Below are 25,834 nucleotides of genomic sequence, written 5' to 3'. Positions count from 1 at the left end.
GCTCATGAGGATGAAACGCTCTGATACCACTAAATGTAATACCCTAATTAGCCTAAGCCTTACCTCGTGTCGTAAAGCAAAGGTTAATAAAAGGTTACAACAGTTATAAAGCTCATACATATACTATATAGAAAGAATTAATATAATATAGAAGCCCGATGAAGAATATAGCTCAAAAATAGAATTTGAAAAGCGCAAAACGTACTAACGAAGCTACTAACTTAAAGCACAAGATATAGATATAATATAACAAAGGATAAGAGTATAATTTCATAAGAATCTATCCACGGCTCGCGGAGTTTAAGCCGGCTAGCCATATATAGACGTACAAAAACCAGATAGTTTAAAAACAGCTTATACAGGTTTTTCTCTCTCAATACAAGTCTCTGGGCAAAAACAAAATACAAAGGTGAGAGACATATATAAAATAAATCAAAAGACTCCAAAAGTATCATGATCCTCCGCTTCTGTCACCGTCCAAAGCAACTCACCGAGGTGGGTTGCGACCTGCATCTGAAAAATAACAACAGAATATGGTATGAGAACCGGAGGTTCTCCGTATGGTAACAGTACCCAGTGATGTAAGATATAAGACCCCGGGACGCCAAAGGCAATCCTAGCCTTCATATCCATCACAAGATTCAATCTCAAGGCATAACTAAAATAGTAAAGCATATATAAAACCTTAACATATTAAAAGGGTAATCTAACTTAGAGAATTTCTAGTCTAATAGATCTCTGCTGTCCCACAGCCTTCACCAACCTATCCTCCATGCGATCACATTGCCACCGCCTTCCAAACCTCCTCAATTCCAGTAGAAAGAACAAGTAATATCAATGCAAGTAAAACACAAGTAGAAGGCAAGTAACTCAAGTAAGCAAGTAGACATGTTATACAATTTAGGCATATAATTACAACTCGATAAAGCAAACAAACAGAAAGAAAATACACATGATGAATGCCTGTCCTACTGGCTGTGATATCACATTGTCGGTTCAACTACCAACCCGACACACCTCCATGGAGATGTCGCCCTTCGGAATCATAATTGGGAACCCCTGAGATATGGTGCTCGGATCACCGTCCAAGATTTTGTGCCCCCGAGATATGGTGCTCGGATCAACGAAAGCGAGATTAACCACCGTCCTTACGTCGCCGCTGCTACCTCGATAGGCGGGATTAACTATCGTCCCTGCTGGGCGCATAGTGTCTCATAATCTCAATGTAAAACAGTAGTTCAGCGGTTTTTTAGAAAACATTTTCAATACCTCAATGATTCATCATTGCACATTCGAGTCCTCGACACATCTCAACCACTGTCATATCAACATTTCCATTCTGAGTCCTCGACTCATCTCAACTACTGTCAATGCAACATTTTCTTTTTGAACTCATTAGTTCGTCACATTCTCAATTCGTACATCTTTCGTCCTTCTCAATTCACCAAATCCATCCTCAGTACACCAGAAACCTAAGCCTCTGTTTTCTAATTTTTCAAAGAAAAACCAAATAAGTTCTCCTAAGACCTTTCCCATGATTCAATGCTCAAAAATAAGCCCAAGAGTCTTAATTAGGTGTCATAGAAATATACAATCTTATTGGGAAAGTGAAATGGTTCGAAAACAAAGATTAAGTTATAAAACAGGGTGTGTGCGTACGCACAGGGGTGTGTGTGCGTACGCCAAAGAGAATCTTTAAACGTGTGCGTACGCAAAACTACAAATTTTCATAATTCTGTTCGCTTGCACAAGCTGTGCTAGCGCCCCCAACAGACTGCCTTTCCCAACTTGTGCGTGCGCACAGGGCTGTACATACGCATAGGTTGTAATTCTTCATTAGTTATGAGTGCGCAAGCTTGTGCTAGCGCTCTAAACAGGAAGCCTTCCCCTACCTGTGCGTACGCACAGGGCTGTGCGTGCGCACATGTTTAGAATTTTGCAGGGGTGTGTGTGCACACATACCAAAAATCACAAAATTTTGCAACTTTGCAGAATTTCAGATTTTGACACCAACTTTAAATGATCATAACTTCCTCTACAAAAATCCAAATTTTACAAACTTTATATCAATTTGAAGAGTTTTCAATGGACTTTAATTCTAAACAAATCCCAACAAATTTTGAAAACTGAGGCATGAGTTATGATCAGACAAAATTTACCAAAATTCCCTTTTTACCACATTCCAAAAGTACTCAATTTTCCAAATTCTCAAGCCACATCCAACTAAATCAATACCAAACTTCCATTTACAGCACAATCTACACTCTTGGGTCACAATTCACCATTTATACAATTTTTCTATCACATATCACTATTCTCAACCATCAATATCAAATATGTAATACTATAATCAATCCACATTCAACTTTTCCAACCACATTACCATATCATCAACCTCAATATCACATATATCATACCAAATCACTTCTCAACTTCACACAATCATTCTTCATCATCATATCATAATCAATTTTCATAATCAAACTCAAAAATCATCAATCCATCATAAATCATCATACATCATCATTCAACAATCCAACAACCATTTTAATTCAAACCTATCCTATGGGTTACTAGCCTAAGTGTCCATGAATATTATATATTACATAGAGGAAACCGAAACCATACCTTGGCCGATCCCCAATATGCACCAAAATCCCAATTTGAGCTCAAGATAAGCTTTCAACCACAAGCAAGCCTCCAATTCCACTCCAACAAGCACCAACAAGTTCCAAAGGCTTCCAAACTCACAATAATCAAGCTATATACACACAAATCATCACTAATCAACCTAGGACTCAATTTAATCATAATCTCACAAGGGTTTCAAGAGCTCTTACCTTGCCCAACAGTTTTGGAAGCCAAAACTACAAGCAATCAAGTGCTAGAGTGTACCTAAACATGCAAAACAAGATTTCACTCAAAACCAAACCCTAAAAATTCGAATTTCACAAGGATACGAAAACTAGGCAGGAAAATTCGAAAATCTTACCACAAAACTTAGATAGAAGTGACGGGCTCGACGAGAGCTTCGCGTAGCCGCTGACGGCACGCGAATTGGAGCACCGTAGCTCGAGATATCGCGGATTAAAGTGAGAAGTGAATAGTGCTTCTTCTTCTCCCTTCTCCCTCTTTGCTTTCAGCTGTGTGTGTTGTGTTTAAGTGAGTGTGGTGCTGATTGGGTTCACTTATGAACCTATTTATATGTTAGGCTTGGGCCCGGTCCAACCCGTTAGCGTTTTTAGCCCGTTTGGCCCAACTTTGGGCCAAACTTTTAAAATTAACGCCCGGTTTTTCATTTCTAATATTTTTCTAAGGTTTTTTACTGTTTTCACTTTTTCTCGCGCAGTACCGGGCAGACTTAAACCGGTTCAACCGGTTCAACTGCCGGTTCGTAGTTTTCTCGATTTTTTGTAGAAAATACATTTTCTGACTCAGAAAAACCTACTGAGTCCAAAAATCATATTTAAATCCTCAAATTCTCACTCTAAATTTTTGAAACCTAATTTGGGCAATATTATTAAACTAATTAGGCGGTTATTTAGTCGCCGTTCTTACAGTAAGCATAATCTTGTGTGTTGTGCCCTGCTAATCTTAGCTGGTTACTCATATCTCAAGGAATAACTCGTCACTGTTTAAAAGTATGATTTTCAAGTTCGACCTCTTTGAAGTTTAACCCAAAATTTACTATTTTGTGAGTTTAAGAAATTGACGAATTTCTGCATTTTGGCCAAAACTACCTTGTTTTGGTCCAAATTCGTTTATTAAAAAAAATAAATAGGTCACTGACCTTATATCTCGCGGATATTATCGTCTTTGAGGACTAAAAATACATTTAAGTTCCTGACCTCTTTAAAACTTGGACATTTAAGTACCTCCGTTCACATAGGGATGTCAAATCCAACAGTCAGCCCGCTGCAAGCTCGGGTCCTAATACGAGCCCGAACGATTCTTGTCTTCCTCCACTTCCACTTCTTCTTGAGTTTGATGATACTCCGTCAGTAGCCATGAGACGAAATATTGCTCTCTTTCTGTTTACTATTACTTTGAATTTGAAGAATTAGGGTTTAGAGTAAAATGACGTCGTTTTAACTTCTGGGGACCTATTTGTCATGTTTTAAAAAGTTTCTTTTTACGTGTATATTCGTAACGGCTAGGTCAGTAACACCCTAATTTGTTACCCTTGCTTGCTTACTATCATTTAAGAGATGAAAAGCTACTTCTTTACAAATATGCACATAATGGAAATCTTTTCCCTAGGCTTCACAATAATATATACCTAATTATTTTAAAATTAAAAAATAATTATTCAACAATTTAATCACGTGAAATTTCAAATGATAGAAATAAAAATCGGGTGTCATTAAAATACTATTCTTTTTTTGTTCACCATTATTATGAATTTGAAGGATTAAGATTTAGGATAAAATGGCGTCATTTTGAGTGTTTAAGGATTTATTTATCCTGTTTTAAAAAATTTCCATTCACGTGTATATCCGTAATGGTTAAATTAGCACAACAGAAGCCACATCAAATTTTATTGTATCTAATAGATCTATGTAAATAGAAGAATTTAGATTTTGATTAAAAAAAGTTAAAAACTTAAATGTATTTTTCAATATTTAAGAACAAAGCAGGACAAAAAATTAGACTTATTTGTTTCTTTATTATTATTTTATTATATTTTATTAGAAGATTTAGGATTGCACCCTTCACTAGCCGTTGCACACACTAAAACCCTTTGCTTCTCGGTTCTCACCTCTGCCTCCCGTTTTCTCTCCCACCGTCGCCTCTGTTAGTGGCGGTTGTCTGTCGCTTCCGCTGTCTCTCAGTCTCTCGCGTTCTTCTCAGTTCGGCTTCGCATCTTCCTTGTTCGTCTCTGTTCGATGCCGACGGCTTGTAGTCGTTCTTTGTTCTCTGACTTCCCTCTGTCATGTTCGTCACTGACCGCTGTGTTCTCTCTCTCGTTCGACTCCGTTCATCGCCTCCGCCGTCTCCCTCTCTGACTCCCTGCTCTATCTCATCCACCCCACCAGTTCACAACTTCAGGTTGCCATTAATCATTATAATGCAAATCTGAACATATTTATTTGTGTTGTTAATGGTTATAGAGATTGTAGGCTGTGTTTATCATGTATGAATGTGTGTTATTAGTTACTAATTAGGGATTTAGGATTCTGATATTAAAACTTGATCTTGATAATTTGATAATATGATATATTTTTCAGGATATCTGATAATGTTGTATCTTCCTAGGTCTAGAAGGAAAAACGCATTCCGAAAGGTAAGTGATCGTGGGTGGATGCATGGGATTAATATTCAAGGCAATGATGATGTTGATAACATGTAAGAGGAACAAATGGATTTGAGTTTTAAGCTAATTGTCTGTGAAATTGTTAACTTCCCGCTAAGTGGACTTGTTTGTTGATTTAGAATACCGAACATTTACTCTTTAGTAGAAGTTCATCTCTGTAAGACTCTCGAGTTTGACAACAACCTTGGTTCCCTGGGATATAAGGTCCGGATGTAAATGGAGTCATGTGGCAATGGCTAGGAGGAAAGCTTCTCTTGATTCTGATATAGGAAAGTCCAATGAAAATGATGCAGTGGTGGAAAAGAAGACTTCTAGATCATCCAAAACGAAGAGGGTGACAGCAAGGACGGAGAAAAAATCCAGATGGGTCCCCTGAGGAGAACATTGATGCTTCCGCCAATGAAGGCTTAACTGCCTCTAGCGATGATTCCAAGAAGAGAACTCGAAGGACTCGAAAAAATGGTGCCTTAGTCTTGATGCTGATGATTCATCTGTGATAGATATGCTTTATTTATAAGTGTTGTCTAAACCTGCTATCATTTATAGTTACATCTGTATCTTTTGATTTGGAAGAAGATACGGAAGTCAAGGAAGAGAAAAAGGTTCGAAGACGAAGGAAACCTAAGGAGGAGAAGGTAATTATAGAGGATAAGGCTAGCGAAGGTGAAACAAGTGACCAAGATGAGACTTCCTTTATTGAAAATGTGGATGATGAAAGTGATGATGACTTAGAATGGGTAAAATATGATGAAGAAGATATTAACTATACTTATGGTTGGCCTCCCCTTGTTTGTTGCTTTGGAGCCGCATTATTCTTTTGTTAGGATGCATTGTGGAGCCCTGAAAAATTTGTTAGGGCCCCTGGTACCTCGGCTGGTAGTGTTGCCATTGCTCTTGCCAGCTTGGGTGATAAGGTTGCTTTCATGGGAAAGCTTGGGGATGACGATTATGGTCAAGCAATGCTGTATTATATGAATGTGAATAAAGTTCAAACCCAATCAGTCCGTGTTGATAGTAGAAGGTCTACTGCTGCGTCATCGATGAAGATTGGTAAAAGGAGTAAACTGAAAATGAGTTGCGTAAAACCCTGTGCTGAAGATTGTTTGACAAAGACAGATAAATGTTGATGTGCTGAAAGAGGTATTAACTTGAAGCCCATTTAAGTTTGTATCTTATAGTGGTAGGTTATAGCCTTATAGGCTGATTATTGTTGATATAACACCATTATAGAGCTTGATAATGCCTTTTTTCATTTCAAGGAACCATCATCCATTGTTAGCAAAATCAGAACTTGGAAGATTAACCAATGAACTATTTCATTATCCTATGTTCTATTGTGTTTTTCTGTATTTTACAACACTTAGTCTGTTGATATGGCGCTTTGTTGATGGACATGTTAGTTACAGTAATTTGCATTTGAATGAAAAGTAAAAATATGAAATGTTGCCGCCATTACAGGAATTATTGCTTTCCTTATTGCATTTTAGGTCCTCTGATTGATGTTGATACTTTTTGTTTTTCACTGCTTGAATAATTTAATAACATCTCCTGCAGGCAAACATGTTCTACTTTAGCACACATTCCTTGCTTGATCGTAACATGAGATCCACTACACTACAAGTGATAAAGATTGCGAAGAAATTTGGAGAAGTTGTTTTCTATGATATAAACCTTCCTATGCCACTATGGCAATCTAGGGAAGAAACTAAAACTTTCATTCAGAAAGTATGGAATCTAGCAGACATTATTGAGGTCACTAAGCAAGAACTAGAATTTTTATGTGGGATCACACCAACAGAAGAATTTGACACCAAAAATAACGATTGGTCCAAGTTTGTCCATTATGAACGTGAAGTGGTAGCACCACTTTGGCATGAGAATATTAAGATTTTGTTTGTGACTAATGGAACTTCCAAGATACATTACTACACTCAGGAGTTTGATGGTGCTAGTCTTGGCATGGAGGACCCTCCAATCACCCCCATTCACTTGTGATATGTCGGCATCTAGAGATGGCATTGTTGCAGGTACTTTATAGTGAATTTACATTTAATAATGTCTTTGCCTTAAGAAAAGGACCAATAAATCTCTTTTAAATCATGTCTGACATTGTTATGAAAGAATATTTGACATGAATAGCTTTCAAGCCAATAAATTTGCAAGGAACTTGTATATATAGCCTTTGGAAGTGTTTAAAAGCATGTTTGGGGGTGTTTGCGTCTTCTGAGTTCAGTTTTTGAAAGAGGGGGGGGGGGGGGGGGGAGGGAAGGAATTAAAAGGTTTAAAAGTAAAATAGGTTCACTGATTTTAAAGTAAATCAACATTATTATATATAGAGTTGCACATACATACTTTCTAGCATGAATTTCTAACTGTTAAGAGTGGCTTTAAGATGAAAATTCATGTTTATCCCAAAACTAATGGCGACTTCTCTTTCTTTTCAGCTCTCATGCGAATGTTAACAGTTCAGCCTGATTTCATAACTGATAAAGAATACCTGGAGCGTAGCATCAAGTATGCAATTGATTGTGGGGTTGTAGACCAATGGATTCAAGGCCGAGTGCGTGGCTTTCCTCCACATGAAGATATGGATGACGTGATTCCCGACGACAATGGTATACGCTCAATTACTGAAACCGAGTACCGCACGATAAAGAGTGACCGAGAATTAGAGCCTGAGGACGCATTAGAGCCTTTTTGTTGATCCATGCGCTTAGTAATATTAGTTGAATCTCGCTAGGGAGCCAATAGGGTATCTATATAATGTGTACAATGGGCTATTTATTTGGCCTAATATAAATTAAAAATCAAAATTACCCATATTTACCATAATTCTAAAAGTATTGTTCATTTTTGTGATAACCACCACCACATAATCCCTAATACTAATTTTCCCCCAATCCCATTTTTCCACTGACGGTAACCTTACCCACAAAGCCCTTCACATTTGAAGCTGAACATCCTACCGCCTCCCGCCGCATGGTCTAGAACCTGGCATCAGCGCCGAGCCTCTCTCGCACCCAACCTCCCTCGCGTGTCTCCCGCTGGCCAGACTCCCACGACTCGGCTTATGTCACCGGCGTACACCACCACATAATCCCTAATACTAATTTTCCCCTAATCCCATTTTTCCACTGACGGTAACCTTACACAAAGCCCTTCACATTTGAAGTTGAACATCCTACCGCCTCCCGCCGCATGGTCTAGAACCTGGCATCAGCGCCGAGCCTCTCTCGCACCCAACCTCCCTCGCGTGTCCCCCGCTGGCCAGACTCCCACGACTCGGCTTATGTCACCGGCGTACCGGACACCCACGGCTCACCCTGCAGTGTCGTACCGGAACATCCCGTGTCACCCACCCTTAGTGCCGTACCGGAACACCGCGGCTCACCATTCCTCAGTGCCGTTCCAAACCACCGGGTCTCACCCACCTTCGGCACGACCAGACCCCGCGTTTCACCCTCTAGCGCGCAGCACTCAGTGTGGTCGCCCCCGTGTTTTCCGTCGCAGGTGTCGTTCTTAAACAACTGGAGGTTAGTGAGAAGAATTTTTTTGTGACTATAATTGTTTCTGTTGTTACTGGAATTACATGCGATGAATCTTGTTTGTTGTTTGATTTTTCATAATGAAGAAATCAATTGTTGCAATTTCCATTCGGCGGAACGTGCATAACAAGTTGTTGTTCTAGATATTTGATATTGAAATAATTTTAGCGCGGGAAGATTTGCAAAAGTTTGGTTTAAATAGCGTAGTAGTTTTCGCTCGTGGTGTGGACCTTTAGTTTAAGAATATGTGTATATGTTGTTCAAAGCGGGCTTCGGAATCAATATCTATTATATAGTTCACGTGAAACGGATGGTTACTTTTTCTACCTATCATGATGGTTGTTTTGATATGTATATATTGATCTTCGGGTATGCCATGTTGCGTTGATTGAATGTAATCTTCTTTGCTGATTGTGTTGTTTATAATTGTTTGGGTCGGTCTCTTAGACCCAGTAATTATTTGCTTAAAGCATCATGTCTCTTCATGATCAATAAGCTGTGGTTTTAGTATTTTGTTGTGACTTTCATTTGATTAGATGATGTTCTCGTTCTTCCATGGTTGAGTTAGTTGAGTTGTTTTTTTTAAAAGAGACATGCTATCTTTTGTGTTGTTTGTTGCAGTGGTTAATTCCTAACTGTTGAAGGGGCCATTGGTGGGTGTATGCGTTTTAGGTGAATGCGAAGCGTCTAGTGATGATTGACAGTTTGCATTCTGTATTGCCTAGTGATGAACGGGATAAACTCGATGCATATGTGGTAACATTATATTCTTTTTTCCGCTAGAGAATTGTAATAGCTTATTCTATAGCACATTATTCGACTATATCGTTGCTTGATTTCAAGGGGAGACTGCTTGAGGACATGGCTAGAGTTGCAATTCCCGCATATGTGCAGACTACATACAGCCCGCCTCGTTCTTACACCAGTGTTCCAAAGCAGCCGAACAAATGAGATGAAAATACAGCTCACTTTTTTTTCTTTTTGTTTTTTTAACATGCGGCATACCTTGTGTAATATTGTGTAATCCCGATAGTATAAATGTTTTACTTGCCTGTACCTCTGATTGTGGCATCTACGTTATTAAGTTCATGAGAGTTGGACCGAAAGCCGTGCTCTTGATGAATGGAACGAGATGACTTTAATAAACTTTTCGGCATATATCATGCGTAAATTGGAACATATATTACTGTAACGGTTATTACTCCTAACTCGTCTCGTAAATCTTCATACAGGAAATCCTTAGATCATACAGGATGGAGTTGATGTTAGACATTGTCTGTGGGCCACAAAATGCATTGGTTGATCGGGTTTTTTCATTATTGGAGGACAAAGCCAAACCTGTACGACACAATCAACCACGGAACAAGCAAAAGGAAGATAGATCTCCATTCACTGCACCTAGCACGAGGACGTTGAAAAACGTGCCGAAGGATTACCAAATGGAAGGAAGATCAAAGGGAGGAAGAAGTAGCATACTTAAGTTTAACTTTTGTGAATTTAATTAACTTAGGTTATTTAGGTTATTTACTGGTTATAGTCTTGGGAGATTTATTTATGATATATTTGGAGGACTTGTTTTCAGTTGATACTTTTTTTGTTTAAACTTATGTGGATCCTATTGGTGTGTCATGCCTGAATAACTGTACACTAACCTATTCACTGGAATTTAAACAAAAAAAAAAGTATCAATTGAAAACAAAAAAAAAAGTATCAATTGAAAACAAGTACTCCAAATGTATCATAAATAAATCCTCCAAAATTATAACTAGTAAATATCCTAAATAACTTAATTAAATTCACAGAACTTAAACCTAAATACGCTACTTCTTCCTCCATTTGATCTTCCTTCCATTTGGTAATCCTTCGGCATGTTGTATCAACGTCCTCGTGCTAGGTGCTGTGAATGGAGATCTATCTTCCTTTCGCTTGTTCTGTGGTTGAGAACCCGATCAACCAATGTATTTTGTGATCCACAGACAATGTCTAACATCAACTCCATCCTGTATGATCTAAGGATTTCCTGTATGAAGATTTACGAGAAGAGTTAAGAGTAATAACCGTTACAGTTATATATGTTCTAATTTACGCATGATATATGCCGAAAAGTTTATTAAAGTCACCTTGTTCCATTCATCAAGAGCACGGCCTTCGGTCCAACTCTTCATGAATTAATAAAGTAGATGCCACAATCAGAGCTACAGGCAAGTAAAATATTTATGCTATTGGGATTACACGAATTTTACATAAGGTATGCCGCATGTTAAAAAAATAAAAAGGTGAGCTGTATTTTCATCTCAATTGTTAGGCTGTTTTGGAACACTGGCATAAGAACGAGGCGGGCCGTCTGTAGCCTGCACGTATGCGGGGAATTGCAACTCTAGCCATGTCTTCAAGCAGTCTCCACTTGAAATCAAGCAACGATACAAGTCGAATAATGTGCTATAGAATAAGCTATTACAATTCTCTAGCGGAAAAAGGAATATAATATGTTACCACATATGCATCGAGTTTATCCCATTCATCACTAGGCAGTACATAATGCAAACTGTCGATCATCACTAGACTCTTCGCATTCACCTCAAACGCATACACCCACCAATGGCCCCTCCAACAGGTAGGAATTAACCATTGCAACAAACAACACAAAAAATAGCATATGTCTCTTTAAAAAATACAACTCAACCATGGAAGAACGAGAACATCATCGAATCCAATGAAAGTCGCAACAAAATACTAAAACCACAGTTTATTGATCATGAAGACACATGATGCTTTAGGCAAATAATTACTAGGTCTAAGAGACCCATACAAACAATTATAAACAACACAATCAGCAAAGAAGATTACATTCCATCAATGCAACAACATGGCACACCCGAAGATCAATATATACAGATCAAAACAACCATCATGAGAGGTAGAAACCGTTTCACGTGAACTATATAATAGATATTTGATAAAGAAGCCTGCTTTGAATAACATATACACATATTCTTAAATCAAAGGTCCACACAACGAGCGAAAACTACTACGTTATTTAAACCAAACTCTTGCAAACTTTCCTACGTTAAGATTATTTCAATATCAAATATGTAGAACAACAGCTTGTTATGCACGTTCCGGTGAGTTGAAACTGCAACAATTGATTTCTTCACTATGAAAAATCAAACAACAAACAAGAATCGGTTGTTTAACAACACCTGCGACGGCTAACACGGGGGCCACCATACTGAGTGCTGCCATTGAGTGCTGCCGGCGCCGGAAGAGGAGCGCGCTAGAGGGTGAAACGCGGGCTAGAGGGTGAAACGCGGGGTCTGGTCGCGCCGAATGTGAGTGAGACTCGGTGGTTTGGAACGGCGCTGAGTAAGGGTGAGCCGCGGTGTTCCAGTACGGCGCTGAGGGTGGGTGTCCGAGGGTGTTCCGGTACGGCGCTATTGCAGGGTGAGCCGCGGGTGTCCGGTATGTCGGTGACGGAGGCCAAGCCGCGGGAGACACGCGAGGGAAGCGTCGCTGATGCCAGGTTCCACACCATGCGGCAGGAGACGGTGGGATGTTCAGCTTCGAATGTGAAGGGCTTTGTGAATAAGGTTACGATCAGTGAAAAAATGGGAATTGGGAAAAAATTAGAATTAGGGATTATGTGGTAGTGGTTATCACAAAAATGAACAACACTTTTAGAATTAGGGTAAATATGGATAATTTTGATTTTTAATTCATATTAGACCAAATAAATCCATTGTACATATTGTATAGATACCCTATTGGCTCTCTAGCGGAATTCATTAGAAGAAAGGAACATCAAACTTAAGGCTATTTTCGAAAATTTTTAAATGTCGGAATCTCCTCTAATATGTGGCTATGTGCCATTCCTTCTCTCCTTTGCCTTCTCTACCATCACTCCCAGACGGACCCTATATATGGTCCCAAACCGTGGAAAGCTAAAAGCAAGAATCTTATTTCAAGTTATTCATTTTTTCTATGATTATTAACTATTTGATGAGTAATTAGTTACTTTTTTTTCTGCAAGTAAATACCTTGACATCCACCTTTCTTTTCTTTTCCTCCTCCTGGGATATAACAGATCTTTTTTTTACATATATGACCAAAAATATCTGTCAATCAAAAGCTACAAGTGAAATGTTTAAACAAAATTTGAGAATCAAATACAAAAAGGAAGACCAAGGTTTGTGGGAATTTCTTAGTTGAATAGAATTGGGTCAAGAGTGAAGATAATGCACATAATAAATTTTTATTGGTGGACTTTTTCTGTTCTGAAAAAGAAAAAACGCAATACTCAAAGTTTATTCAACACTGGTAAGGACATGCTGATTATTTTGGGTGTGTAAGCATTATTCCCATTTGACATACACTTTCATTAATTGTACTCCATGCTTCTCTGCTCCAGTCAGCACTGGCAACATGTCAGTGTTTTACATGACCTTTAGATGCGAGTGACATGGCAAACAAAATCAGCAATGGCTTTGTTGCATAAAGCCAAGTCAATGTATAGAAGAATTCAGCATCAGAGTTGGTGACAAATTCATTGTCTAGATTCCATGGCAGAACGTTTATGTTTTAGAATTGCATCGCAAAGCTTCACAGCATCACAATTATCTTTGACATTATGCACCCTAACAATGTTAGCTCCAGCCAGAACACCCGCTGTTATAGAAGCAATGGTAGCAGGATCCCTCTCAACAGCAGAAGGTCTGGAACAAATGTCACCTAGAAATCTCTTTCTTGAGGGTCCAATAAGTATAGGAGCACGAGAGATGGCAAAGCTACTCTTGGCAATCTTAGCTCGGATAGCAGGAAGTCCTGTGAGGATATCCAAATTGTCTTCAGTTTTTTTTGAGAATCCGATACCAGGGTCAATAATGATCCTCCATGCTGGGATTCCTGACAGTTCTGCCTGCCTAACCCTTGAATATAACTCGGAGGACACCTCCTTGCAAACATCATCATATTTCAGGTTTTCACTGCTCTGCATAGTGCATGGGTCCCCCCTCATATGCATCGCAACATAAGGAACATCTAGATCTGCAATGACCTTGAACATATTAGGATCTAACTGCCCTGCAGATACATCATTTATAAGATGAGCCCCTCTACTAACTGCTTCTGAAGCAACATCTGAGTAGAAAGTATCAACAGATATGAGCTTTCCCTCTAACTCGGGCATTGACTTTACAGCTTCTAGGACAGGGATTAATCTACTTAATTCTTCTTCAACAGAGATCCTAGATGCCTTTGGTCGCGTAGACTGAGCACCAATATCAATTATATCTGCTCCCTCTGAAATCATTAATCGAACTTGCGATACAGCAGATTCCACAGACTGGAAATTCCCCCCATCACTAAAACTATCTGGGGTCAAATTAAGGATGCCCATAACGGAAGTTCTCAAGGACCAATCAAGTAAGCCATTTGCAACAGGCATTACCCTACATATACCATCCTGTCCAATAAGCGATTCCCCGCCTAATTTTTCCCATAATTCATATAGTCCACCAGAATGGCTCGAAAATGAATGCCAACTAGCAACTGTATCATTGTCAATAGCTGATCCCAGTAAATCCACCAAAGGGGCGATAACAAAAGGCCGCTCCCAAATTCTTTCATGAGGTATATTGAGAATATCAGACCTGACTTTATATTTACCGTAGAATAAAATGTCTAAGTCGATTGGCCTTGGACCATACCTTATTCCATCGGTTCGCCCGAGGTTCTTCTCAATTCTTTTGAGCGCAGCCAATAATTCATGTGGACCTAGTTTAGTAACAGCTCTAACTGCAGAGTTGATAAAGCAAGGTTGATCAGTAATGTATGCTGGTGCTGTCTCATACAAACAAGCATGCCTTGTGACCTGTATGCCTGACTTCTTCATCATTTTCAAGGCTTCCTTGAAGTTATGAACCCTATTACCTACATTACTTCCCAAAGCAATCACCACATCCTCATCTTGTGAGAGAGCTTCCACTGAGGAATTTTGTTCTGTGTGAAGACAGGAGAAGCTCGATACTGCATTCAAAATCAAAACAGATCAATGAGGACCACAAAATAAATATACAATTTAGAAACAGTCCAATTAAATAAAGCATACAAATAAAGGGGGAAAAGGGGGGAATAATTCATTCATGCTCTACAACTTGATTCCGAAGTCTTATGATTAAGAATCTTTGGCTTTTAAAACTTTAACTAATGAAAAGCCAGTCCAATGACTAATACAGGAATAAGACCTTTTACAGTTACAAGATCTAATTCACCACACACATGGATCTAATTTGATTTTCGGTATATGGTCATAGAAAATTCAATCACAAAACAAGATTTGATGAAGCTTTACAAAAAGGTAGCTTGGTTGAGAAATTTAATTCTAAACATTACCATTAAGATACTTTTTGGCCGTGAAAACCTGATGCCTGGGCAGTCCCAGACACTTCAGTATACCCATCTGAGCAGAGGCTTCCGTCTTGGAGAAACTTTGAAGTGAAATATGCTACCTCTCTGGTTTAATGAATGAATTACACTACAAGAAGGCGGCATGGTAAGGAACCAATATCAAGAACCCTCAAAGCACATAGATAAATAGAAGAAAACCTGAGATGCTTTCAAGGACTGATCAGCAGCCTCTTTTCTCTTATCACCATACTTGATTTCGGCCATAATAGTTCCCCTTCCTGCAAATAACAAAGCAAAAACAATCAAATTCCAAATTCCTCAAATAGAAAGACGTCAGAGAGAATGAAACGAGAGAACAAAATCAACCCACAACTTATAAAAGAAGACACTAGGTACACCACCAGAACAAGATGGAACAAGGTGTTCATCAATAAGAACCATGATATCAGTGCAGATATCAGTCAACTCAGATTCAACTTTGTTCCTATAATCCTTAATCATATAAGTAGCCACCATCAAGACTTCAAGTTTATATAGGTACTAATTTTATTCCTCATGTGAAGTGTGTATGCTACACAAATCAGTTGCAAGTTCTCAATGATATCCAAAATGCCTCTTGTCACTTAGGTTGCGAGAACCGAACCGGTCAATGAACCGGTAAAGTGATTGGTTCATTGGTTTAATGGCTCAACCGGAATTCAACCGAAGTTCAACCGATTTAATTAAATATTAAATAAAATTATTAAAAATTCAACATATAAGTCCAAATATTTAAATTTAATAATTTTTAACCTAATAAAATTTAAAATTTCACAATTTCACCTAATAAATTATCAATAATTTATCAATAAAAGTTCATAAACAACATCAAACATCAAAGTTTATAATTAAAGTAAATCAAATCGCACAATAAATGACAAACATAATGTTCAACATACAGCCAAAAAAATTTAACCATCAGAAAATCAGCAGCCAAAAAAAATTTAACCATAAGAAAATCAGCAACAACATCATTCATTTCCCATAATCAGCAACATTTCAAAAAATCAGCAACTCAGAAAAAAGCAGACATTAATAAAATCATTATTATTAACTCAGCAACTCAAACTTAAACCCTGCAACTCATAATTAAACCTAACTCAGTAACTCAGAATTAAACAAGACCATCAAAAAATCAGCAACAACATCATTCATTTCCCATAATCAGCAACATCATTTCAGAAAATCAGCAACTCAAAATAAACAAACATTAACAAAATCATTATTATTAACTTAGCAACTCAAACTTAAACCTAACTCAGCAACTTAGAATTAAACAAGACCATCAGAAAATCAGCAACAACATCATTCATTTCCCATAATCAGCATCATCATTTCAGAAAATCAGCAACTCACTAAGCAAACATTAACAAAATCATTATTATTAACTCAACAACTCAAATTTAAATCCAGCAACTCACAATTAAACCTAACTCAGCAACTCAGAATTAAACAAGACCATCAGAAAATTAGCAACATCATCATTCATTTCTCATAATCAGCAACATTTCAGAAAATTCAATAATCAACCATAATTAACCTAAAAGTCAAAACAAAATAACAACAATCCAGCCCTGTTAACAACAATGAACAACGAAGAGGGATGTTGGCCTCGGACACACACAGAGCTCGAAGAGACGACGACCGACCCAGCAACCTTCGCAACGGCGACGCCACCGGGTCAACGCATCCTTCGTGTGATGGTGACGAGTAGATGAGCGATGAGAACTGAGAAGAGTTCGGCGATGTGATGAGAAGAGTGTGACGGCACTCACGTTTTGTCCCCGCCGGCGGCGACAGCGCCCTCTACAAGAGGAGAAGAGTTCGGCGATGAGGGATGGTGATGGTGGCTAGCTGGGCTTAGGGTTAGGTTTCACCATTTCAGAGAGTAAAAGAAAGGGGGTGCTTGGGTCTTCTCTTCTTCCTTCTAAATTTTTTCCAAGGTTCTGAAAACTGGACCGGTCATCAAACCGCTTTAGTCACTGGTTCACTGGTTTATTGGTCTAACCGGTCCAACCGGTGGTTCAACTGAAAAAACCGTTTTAGAATAAAATAATAAATAAATTATAAAGGACCAAAGATGAGGGTACTCCAAGAACTCCTATTAGATGCAACAGCATTCAACATTATCACATATTCTCACACACACATACAAAGCTTTAACTCAGAGAACAACCACAGCAAGTGACTTGGAAAGAAAATGTAAACACCGAAACAATCACAAGCATACAAAACATGTGAATATTATTATAGCAAACATAATAATAAAATAGCTCTTCTAATGCGTCTTCAAAAATATCCCAAATCAAGAAAACTACATAATCTGATCCACTTGATTCAGAAAGTTACATATATTAGAAAAATTAAGAATCAACAAAAAGAAAAAAAAAGGAAGGCCTGGTTGATTCGATTCAATTGCTTGAGATGAAGAATCAAACAGGGCTGAGAAGCTGAGAGTTTAAATGTTAAACCTCAATATTCAAGTAACATGACTCCATTATTGTTATTATTACACCCTTCTAATGTCACAAATTCAATATATATTATAGTCCGTTGATACTTGTGTATTCACAACTTGGCCTCATCATTCTGATTCATACCTTAAGTAGAAGAAAAAGTCCCAATAAGCTTTCATTACAATTTTATCCAGAGAGTTGGGGCTTTGGTTCGGAGTTCATGCCAATGATAATGACGAGAGGGATGAATCCGTGAATCAGTAACATTGGCAGTGCAAATTTTAAGAAAGTTCACCACAATGATTAACAACAAAAAGCACTGAAAGAACACTCAGTAATATAGGCAGTGCAAATTTTAACAAAGCTCATCACAATGATTAACAACAACAAAAAGCACTGAAAGAACAGTGAATCAGTAACATGGGCAGTGCAAATTTAAAATTTAAAAGTTATCAATTTAAAATTTATCATCAAATACAATCGGTGAGCAAATACAATACAATCAAACACTGACTGAGCATTCTGTTCTGATTCTGTGACTGGGAAGCAACAAATTCAGCAACAAATGCAAGTTACAGCATCAAAATTAACAAATCCTAGTAAAGTCCCGAGTTACAGCAAAAAGGCAAATTTATTGATTACCAATTCAGCAACATGCAGAAATACAGGGAGAAGGGAAATCTGGAAAAGAGAGAACACTAAACCAAAACATTAACCAATAATCACACTAAACCTGCAACCAGCAATTACAAAACAGCAACAAACATTAGTACATTATAAAACATTCCAAAACAGTGATGACACTAAACCTGCATAGTAAATAATCTCAAAGACAATGATCACCAATATCCAGCAAATAAACAATAAATACACAACAACAATTTAGCAAATAAACAAGAACAAGACCTAAATAGAAAATCCAACAAATTAAGTCGCAGCAACCAAACAATTTGACAAATTAAAACAACAGCAGCCCAACAATTTAGCAAATCAACTTAACAAATTCAAGAACAGAAAATCACAACAAAACAAAAAAAAAAAAATAAAAGTAACAGACGAACACAAGAACCATTAGCAAATTAACAAGTTCACAATAACAGTTAAAAAATTTACCTGAATAACACTAATGCAAGTGGAATCATCATGCTAACATGTTTTCTGCAAAGATGCTATTTGTACAGCTAAAATTTCCTAATTACTATAATCCAATTATTCTAATTTCACATGCAATCAACTTACTAGGTTTCTAAAAGCTAGAAATTATAAAAGCTAAAATTTCCTAATTACTATGATCCAATTATTCTAATTTCACATGCAATCAACTTACCAGGTTTCTAAAAGCTAGAAATTATAAAACCAACCAGAAATATGGTTAAAGCATTTCATCAAACATGTTGAGTGCGGTAAAATTAAAAGGAAATAAGAGAATTCAAAGCTTAATTTCAATGTGATAGAGAAGAGAACATAACTATTGTAACTTTAATTTAGTCTATGAAAAAATCCAAACCACTACCAAATCAAATAATTACTTATTGTAATAGAAATCAGAAGTTGCAGAGTTTGAAGAAGAGTATTGGTGTTGTGTGAGTGTATTGTCTGGTGGCGGGTTTAGGGAACTCACGGCGGGACAAAAGAGAGCAGTTCGACGGCTGAGTGGAGCGCGCGGGTTGGTGGCAGAGTTTGAAGCAGAGCAACGTGGCTTCCAGACGAACGCGAACTCGAACGGTGAACAGCGAGTGAACGCGAACGGTGAACGCCGAGCGAACGCGAATGGCGAAGAACGCGAACGAAGACGCGAACGTGAACGGCAAACAAACGGCGACGGAAGCGCGGCTGAGCAGACAAAGACGACGGACGCCGAGCTCGAGGAAGCAAGCGCGATCGGTGACAGCGAACAGGGGTTGAAGATTTGGAGCACGATGGAAGCTAGATGACGGATGGCGAACTTTGAGTGCGACGGACGGCGGCAGTATGCCACTCCTTGTGGCGGTGGTGTAGGCTTACAGTGCTAGGGTTTTGTGGTTGGGTTTGGGTGATTTCTCTGACTGAAAGAAAGAAAGGGAGGGAGAAAGGGAGAAAGAAACGAATGAGCTTCCTTTGTTGTGTAAACCGGCCGGGTTCCGGTTCGGTCCGATCGGCCGGTTCTCGTCCAGTTCAACAATTTTTTACTGGTTTTATGATTTTTGGTTTTACGTGTCTGACCGAATTGTTAGTATTATCGGTTCGCAGTTAATTCGGTCCGACCGACCGATCTGATCCGATTTTCAGAACATTAATTTTTTCTTTTAAACAATAGCAAGATGGCGCCGTTTTTTAAGTGATGCACCGAACCGGAAACAATGAAAAAATCCGGCTGGTTCGGACGGTTCACCAATTAACTGTCAGTTCGGCCGGTACTCTGACCAGTTTTTTGCAGGACGGTTTTATACCGTAACCGAACTAGCTAAGTGACTGGCCGGTTCGGTTCGGTTTCCAGACTATCCAAGAGTGATTCTGATTCTTTGTTGTTATAATTTCATTATATAGAATTACAGATTAAACCTCTGAAAATGTATGCAAAGAAAATTTCAGATATGTTAATGAGCAGAATAAAGTCAAAGGTTAGTACCTATTGCAAAGAAGACCAATGACAGTTATGTAGGTACCTAAGTGAGAAGCAATGTAGAACATAGTAGAGAAGAGGGCTATGCATAACTGGTAGATCAAAATTAATTTTAACACAAGATGCTAATTTAAGAATTTTACTCTAACTAAATGATTTAAACAAAAGTAAAAGAAAATGACAAAGGCAATTACAAAATCCCAAGAACCCGAACTCCAAGGCAACAGATTGTGTATGAAGGAGCAAAAAACACCGTACCCAGAAGAAGGATGAAGTGGTGAACGGTGATGGTGAAGCTTCAAGGGTTGCACTAGCAGAGAAGACACCAACTACGGCGAAGGAAGCAACCTCATCAAAACACATACACAGAAGTGATTGGTGGTGCTGCGAGATTGCCGATGTCCTTCCTCTAGAGGCGTAAGAGAGTCAGAGAGAGTTGAGAGAAATTAGGAACTAGGTTTGGTCCTGGTTAACAACGGTTAAAAAAAATTGCATTTAAAAAAATCAGTTATTTTAAATCAGATAAGATTTTTTAACCGGTTTGATCAATTTTTGGATAATGAACAGCTCTATGTCACGGTAAATTTTAGAAGGTTAAATTTAACAGTGTTTGTAGAGTTTTCTAGAGTATTTGAGAATGCTCTAGATGGTTCTGGAACGTTCTAGAATGTCCTAGAAGTTCCTGGAATATCCTAGAAGGTTCTAGAAGACTCTAGAAGATCATAGAGTATTCTAGAAGAGTGTAGATGTATAGAAGTATAAAGAGTGGTATGGAATAATCTAGAAACAATTGGAAAGTTGTGGTAGGATAGATATTTGTAAAGAAGGTTCTGGATGATTAATCTGGACCGTTGATTAGATTTGATCTTAACCATCCATTGAGAAGGTGGATGGCTATAAATAGGAGGTAAGAGTTAGTGTAAGGTGTGTGAATCATTTGTAACCACACTTGAGCAATAAAGTGTTCTTTCACCAAAGCTTCCTTTCTCTTGTGTTCTCTTGTGTTCTTAGCTTTCTTGCTAAGTATTGAGGGTTAGGCTGACTTGGTCTTAGCTCAAGAGGTTGAGTAAGTCCGAGTGCCGGCACGGTAGCGTTGGAGTGTGTCCAAGGCCGTGACAATTTGGTATCCGAGCAAGGTTCGAGAGGGAGCACAAGTAATTTGTGGGTATGGCTTCTAGTATCACCATGGAGCATATTGAGTCTCAAAGGGGAAGGAATGCTATTCCTTCTCAATGGAGAGGCAAGAAGGTCCGTTCTTCAAGTGAGCCTAGAGGTAAGGACTCTAACTTCTTAGAAGAAAGAGTTTCTGTGTTGGAGAATGTTCTATCCTCTATGGATGAGCGCTTCCAAAGGATAGAACATGACAAGGAGACCCTCGAGGCTCACGTGTTAGGAGAACTAGATACTTTCAAAGAAAGCATGCTCCAAATCGAAGAGAAGCTTGAGAATTCCTTAAAGATATTTGAGGAAGTTTGAGTTTGGTTCGAGGAGGCAAAATCTCGACCAACCATTATAAGGGAGACGACAAAGATTGATCTCCCCAAGCCAAAGGAGTTCAAGGGCGTAAGGGACGCTCGCGAGGTGGAGAACTTCCTATGGCAAATGGAGAGGTACTTCGAAGGCCAAGGGGTGGTCGAAGAAGCAATAAAGGTACGCACTGCAGCTCTCTACCTTTCTGATAATGCTACTTTGTGGTGGAGAAGAAAGTGCGTAGATATGGAAAAGGGTACTTGCAACATAGCCACATGGGAAGATTTCAAAAGAGAGTTGAAAAGACAATTCTTCCCTGAGAATGTGGTTTATGAAGCAAGGAAGAAGTTGAGGGAGTTGAAGCACAAGAGTACGATTAGCGACTACGTAAAGGAGTTCACTACTCTCACGCTTCAAATCCCCAACTTAGCATCAGAGGATGCATTGTTCTTCTTCATTGATGGACTCCAACCTTGGGCAAAGCAAGAACTACAAAGAAGGAATGTTAAGGATGTCGATGAGGCCATCGTGGTGGCCGAATCACTCACTGAGTATCATAGGGGAGACTCTAAACCCAAGTCTTCCTCCAAGCCTAGTTCTGCTAAAGGTGGGGGAGACAAGAGGAAGAGCTTCTCAACCAAGAAGGAAGGAAAATACTCTTCAAAGAAAGAGTACGAAGAAAAGAAGAAGGCTTTCGTGCCCAAAGGAGGATGCTTCGTGTGCAAGGGACCGCACCAAATGAAGGATTGTCCCAAGCTAAGGACTTTGGCATCTATCGCTGAGGAACGAGAAGCTCAAACTCAAGTAACTGAGTGTGTTGGATCTATCCAACACATAAATGCTGTGAAGACCAAAGAGGCAAGTACTGCAGAAAAGAAAGGCTTGATGTATGTCAAAGCCTTTATCAATGAAAAACCTGTCATGGCTATGATCGACACTGGTGCTACACACAACTTCATCACGCCTGATGAAGCAAGGAGGCTTGGGTTGAAGATCACCGAAAAGAATGGTTGGTTCAAACCCGTGAATACCAAGGGTGAACCCCTTAAGGGAGTAGCAAAAGGGGTTGAGATGACTCTTGGTTCTTGGAAGGGCCTTGTGGATTTCTCAGTAGCACCCATGGACGATTTTAAAATAGTCATCGGGCTCGATTTGCAAAGGAAGGCAAATATAATACCTATGCCATACTACGACGTAGAATGCGTCATGGAGAAATGGTCTCCATGCATGGTCCCTATAGTCTCTAAAGTTGGAGGACCACCGATACTCTCCGCTATGCAACTCAAGAAAGGGTTCAAGAAGGGAGAGATTACATATTTGGCTCTACTACAAGAGGAGTCAACACTTGAAAGAGAAGACGTTCCTCCCAAAATCAAGGAAGTCCTTGAAGAAAATAAGGATGTGATGCCTCCCGAGTTGCCAAAACAACTACCACCTAGGAGGAAGGTGGACCACAAGATTGAATTGGAGTTAGGAGCAAAGTCGCCCGCCTCAACACCGTATAGAAGGGCACCGCCAGAACTCGAGGAGTTGAAGAAGCAACTCAAGGATTTGCTAGATGCTGGGTTCATCCGTCCATCGAAGGCACCTTATGGCGCACCAGTCTTATTCCAAAAGAAGCATGATGGTTCATTGAGGCTATGCATCGACTATCGAGCACTTAACAAGGTAACCATCAAGAACAAATACCCCATTCCTTTGATAGCCGATTTGTTTGATCAACTTGGTAGAGCCAAGTGGTTCTCAAAGCTAGATTTGAGGTCAGGATATCACCAAGTGAGAATTGCTGATGGTGATGAGCCTAAGACCACGTGTGTCACGAGGTATGGATCGTATGAGTGGTTGGTGATGCCTTTTGGCTTGACCAATGCTCCTGCGACCTTCTGTACCTTGATGAACGAGATCTTTCGACCTTACCTTGATCGGTTTGTAGTGGTCTACTTGGATGACATTGTTGTCTATAGCAATACTTTGGAGGAACATGTAGAACACTTACGAACCGTGTTCAAGATCTTGCGAGAGAATAACCTATATGTGAAGAAGGAAAAGTGTTCCTTTGCAAGGGACGAAGTCCACTTCTTGGGACACATCATTAAAGGTGGAACTCTCTGCATGGATCAAGGAAAGGTGAAGGCTATCAAAGAGTGGGAGCCGCCAAACAAGGTATCTGAATTGAGGTCATTCCTTAGGTTGGCTAATTACTATCGGAGGTTTATCAAGGGATACTCTGCCAAGGCTGCACCATTAACTGATCTTCTCAAGAAGAACCACTCTTGGGAATGGTCAAAGGAGTGTCAAAAGGCTTTTGATGAGTTAAAGGCTGCTATCACAGAAGGACCAGTACTAGCACTACCCGACTACTCAAAGGTGTTTGAAGTCCACACTGATGCTTCTGACTACGCTATTGGAGGAGTTCTGATGTAAGAAGGACATCCTATTGCCTTTGAGAGTCGCAAGTTGAATGATACAGAGAGGCGATACACTGTCCAAGAGAAGGAGATGACTGCGGTGGTGCATTGTCTGAGAACTTGGCGTCACTACTTGCTTGGTTCACACTTTATCGTCAAGACAGATAACGTGGCTACAAGCTACTTCCAAACTCAAAAGAAGTTAAGCCCCAAACAAGCTAGGTGGCAAGACTTCTTGGCTGAGTTTGATTTCGAATTCGAATACAAGTCAGGCAAGACTAATGTGGTAGCAGATGCGCTGAGTCGCAAGGCTGAGTTAGCGGCCATTTCTATGGTGGAAGGAGATATTATGCATATCATCAAGGAAGGGTTGCATCACGATCCATTAGCCAAGAAGTTGGTGGAGTTGGCTAGAGAAGGTAAGACCAAAAGATTTTGGTTAGAAAACGACCTTCTCTACACAAAAGGGAGAAGACTATACGTTCCTAAATGGGACAATCTGAGAAGGAAGTTGGTAAGAGAATGCCACGACACCAAGTGGGCTGGTCACCAAGGTCAGCGAAGGACCTTAGCACTCATTGAATCTTCTTATTATTGGCCTCAAATGAGAGATGAAGTGGAGAGCTATGTGAAGACTTGTCTTGTGTGCCAACAAGATAAGATTGAAAACAAGACACCAAGTGGGTTGTTGGAACCTCTGCCTCCATCAGAGCGACCGTGGGAAAGTGTCTCTCTAGATTTCATCTCTGCCTTACTGAAGTCCGAGGGGTTTGGATCTATTCTCGTGGTAGTGGATCGATTTTCGAAGTATGCTACCTTTATACCTGCCCCTACTGACTGCACTGCAGAGGAAGCAGCACGACTATTCTTCAAGAATGTGGTGAAGTATTGGGGATTGCCTAAGAGCATCATTAGTGATCGTGATCCACGCTTCACAGGACGACTATGGACAGAGCTGTTCAAACTCCTTGGGTCGGAGCTTCATTTCTCAATAAGCTTCCATCCTCAAACCGATGGGCAGACTGAGAGAGTGAATGCCTTACTTGAGTGTTACTTAAGGCATTTTGTAAGCGCTAATCAGAAGGATTGGACAAAACTCCTAGACATTGCTCAATTCTCATACAATCTGCAAAGGAGCGAGTCTACAGGGAAGAGCCCATTTGAGATTGTGACTGGACAACAGCCGCTTACACCTCACTCTCTTTCTTCCTCTTACTCAGGAAAGAGCCCTGGAGCTTATCATATGATTAAGTCATGGGAAAAACAAGCAAATGTCACTCGTTCTTACCTCGACAAAGCTGCCAAGAGGATGAAGAAATGGGCAGATAAGAAGAGGAAGCATGCAAGCTATCAAGTGGGAGACAAGGTAATGATCAAACTTCTTCCACAACAATTCAAAGCCTTTCGCAAGGTTCATAAGGGCTTAATCCGCAAATATGAAGGGCCATTTGAGATCATTGGACGTGTTGGGGAGGTTGCTTACAATGTACAACTCCCTCCCTCTATGAAGATCCACCCGGTCTTCCATGTGAGTATGCTTAAACCATATCATGGAGACCAAGACGAACCGAGTAGAGGTGACTCAAGTCGCGCTCCGC

The 25,834-nt window shown here is 39.5% G+C and overlaps 1 protein-coding gene, 1 long non-coding RNA gene and 2 pseudogenes across 10 annotated transcripts; 2 read left to right on the top strand and 2 right to left on the bottom strand.

Moving 5' to 3' along the window:
- Window positions 1-310: 310 nt before the first annotated feature.
- On the bottom strand, window positions 311-3,361 carry LOC148547580 (uncharacterized). The gene is made up of 4 exons (XR_015895994.1): window positions 2,993-3,361; window positions 2,841-2,895; window positions 2,629-2,761; window positions 311-513 (listed from the first exon to the last, which is right to left on the bottom strand). It is a non-coding gene; the product is annotated as an uncharacterized LOC148547580 (long non-coding RNA).
- Window positions 3,362-4,886: 1,525 nt separating this feature from the next.
- On the top strand, window positions 4,887-8,125 carry LOC107610829 (fructokinase-like 2, chloroplastic; annotated as a pseudogene). The gene is made up of 6 exons (XR_015895643.1): window positions 4,887-4,992; window positions 5,229-5,284; window positions 5,460-5,776; window positions 5,861-6,454; window positions 6,869-7,341; window positions 7,759-8,125. The product of XR_015895643.1 is annotated as a fructokinase-like 2, chloroplastic (transcript).
- A 4,918-nt stretch (window positions 8,126-13,043) lies between these two features.
- On the bottom strand, window positions 13,044-20,816 carry LOC107612573 (folate synthesis bifunctional protein, mitochondrial). 8 transcript variants are annotated; one of them, XM_088497101.1, is made up of 5 exons: window positions 20,617-20,816; window positions 16,925-17,328; window positions 15,460-15,539; window positions 15,247-15,388; window positions 13,044-14,880 (listed from the first exon to the last, which is right to left on the bottom strand). In XM_088497101.1, exons 4-5 carry the CDS (start codon window positions 15,311-15,313, stop codon window positions 13,400-13,402), a joined length of 1,548 nt encoding a protein of 515 aa, XP_088353227.1. In that variant the 5' UTR covers window positions 15,314-15,388; window positions 15,460-15,539; window positions 16,925-17,328; window positions 20,617-20,816; the 3' UTR covers window positions 13,044-13,399. The 8 variants fall into 8 exon arrangements, with proteins under 8 accessions (XP_088353227.1, XP_088353224.1, XP_088353226.1 ...); XM_088497098.1 differs by lacking the exon at window positions 20,617-20,816 and adding an exon at window positions 19,378-19,840; XM_088497100.1 differs by lacking the exon at window positions 20,617-20,816 and adding an exon at window positions 19,378-19,840 and having other exon boundaries at window positions 17,076-17,328.
- Window positions 20,817-21,358: 542 nt separating this feature from the next.
- The window catches only part of LOC148547579 (uncharacterized), an 8,545-nt pseudogene continuing 4,069 nt past the window's right edge, over window positions 21,359-25,834 (top strand).

This window comes from Arachis ipaensis, chromosome B8 (assembly GCF_059453495.1).
Source record: "Arachis ipaensis isolate K30076 ecotype BB chromosome B8, ASM5945349v1, whole genome shotgun sequence".
Lineage (NCBI taxonomy): Eukaryota > Viridiplantae > Streptophyta > Magnoliopsida > Fabales > Fabaceae > Arachis > Arachis ipaensis.
The sequence above is the reverse complement of the archived record's forward strand: the minus strand, read 5'-3'. Positions and strand labels throughout refer to the sequence as shown.

Bases quoted from the DNA above. Each gene is read 5' to 3' on its own strand.
- LOC107612573 (XM_088497101.1), bottom strand. From the start codon at position 15,313: ATGGGTATACTGAAGTGTCTGGGACTGCCCAGGCATCAGGTTTTCACG. The intron at 14,881-15,246 runs GTAATGTTTAGA...TTTTGAATGCAG, and splicing joins GGCCAAAAAGTATCTTAATG to TATCGAGCTTCTCCTGTCTT.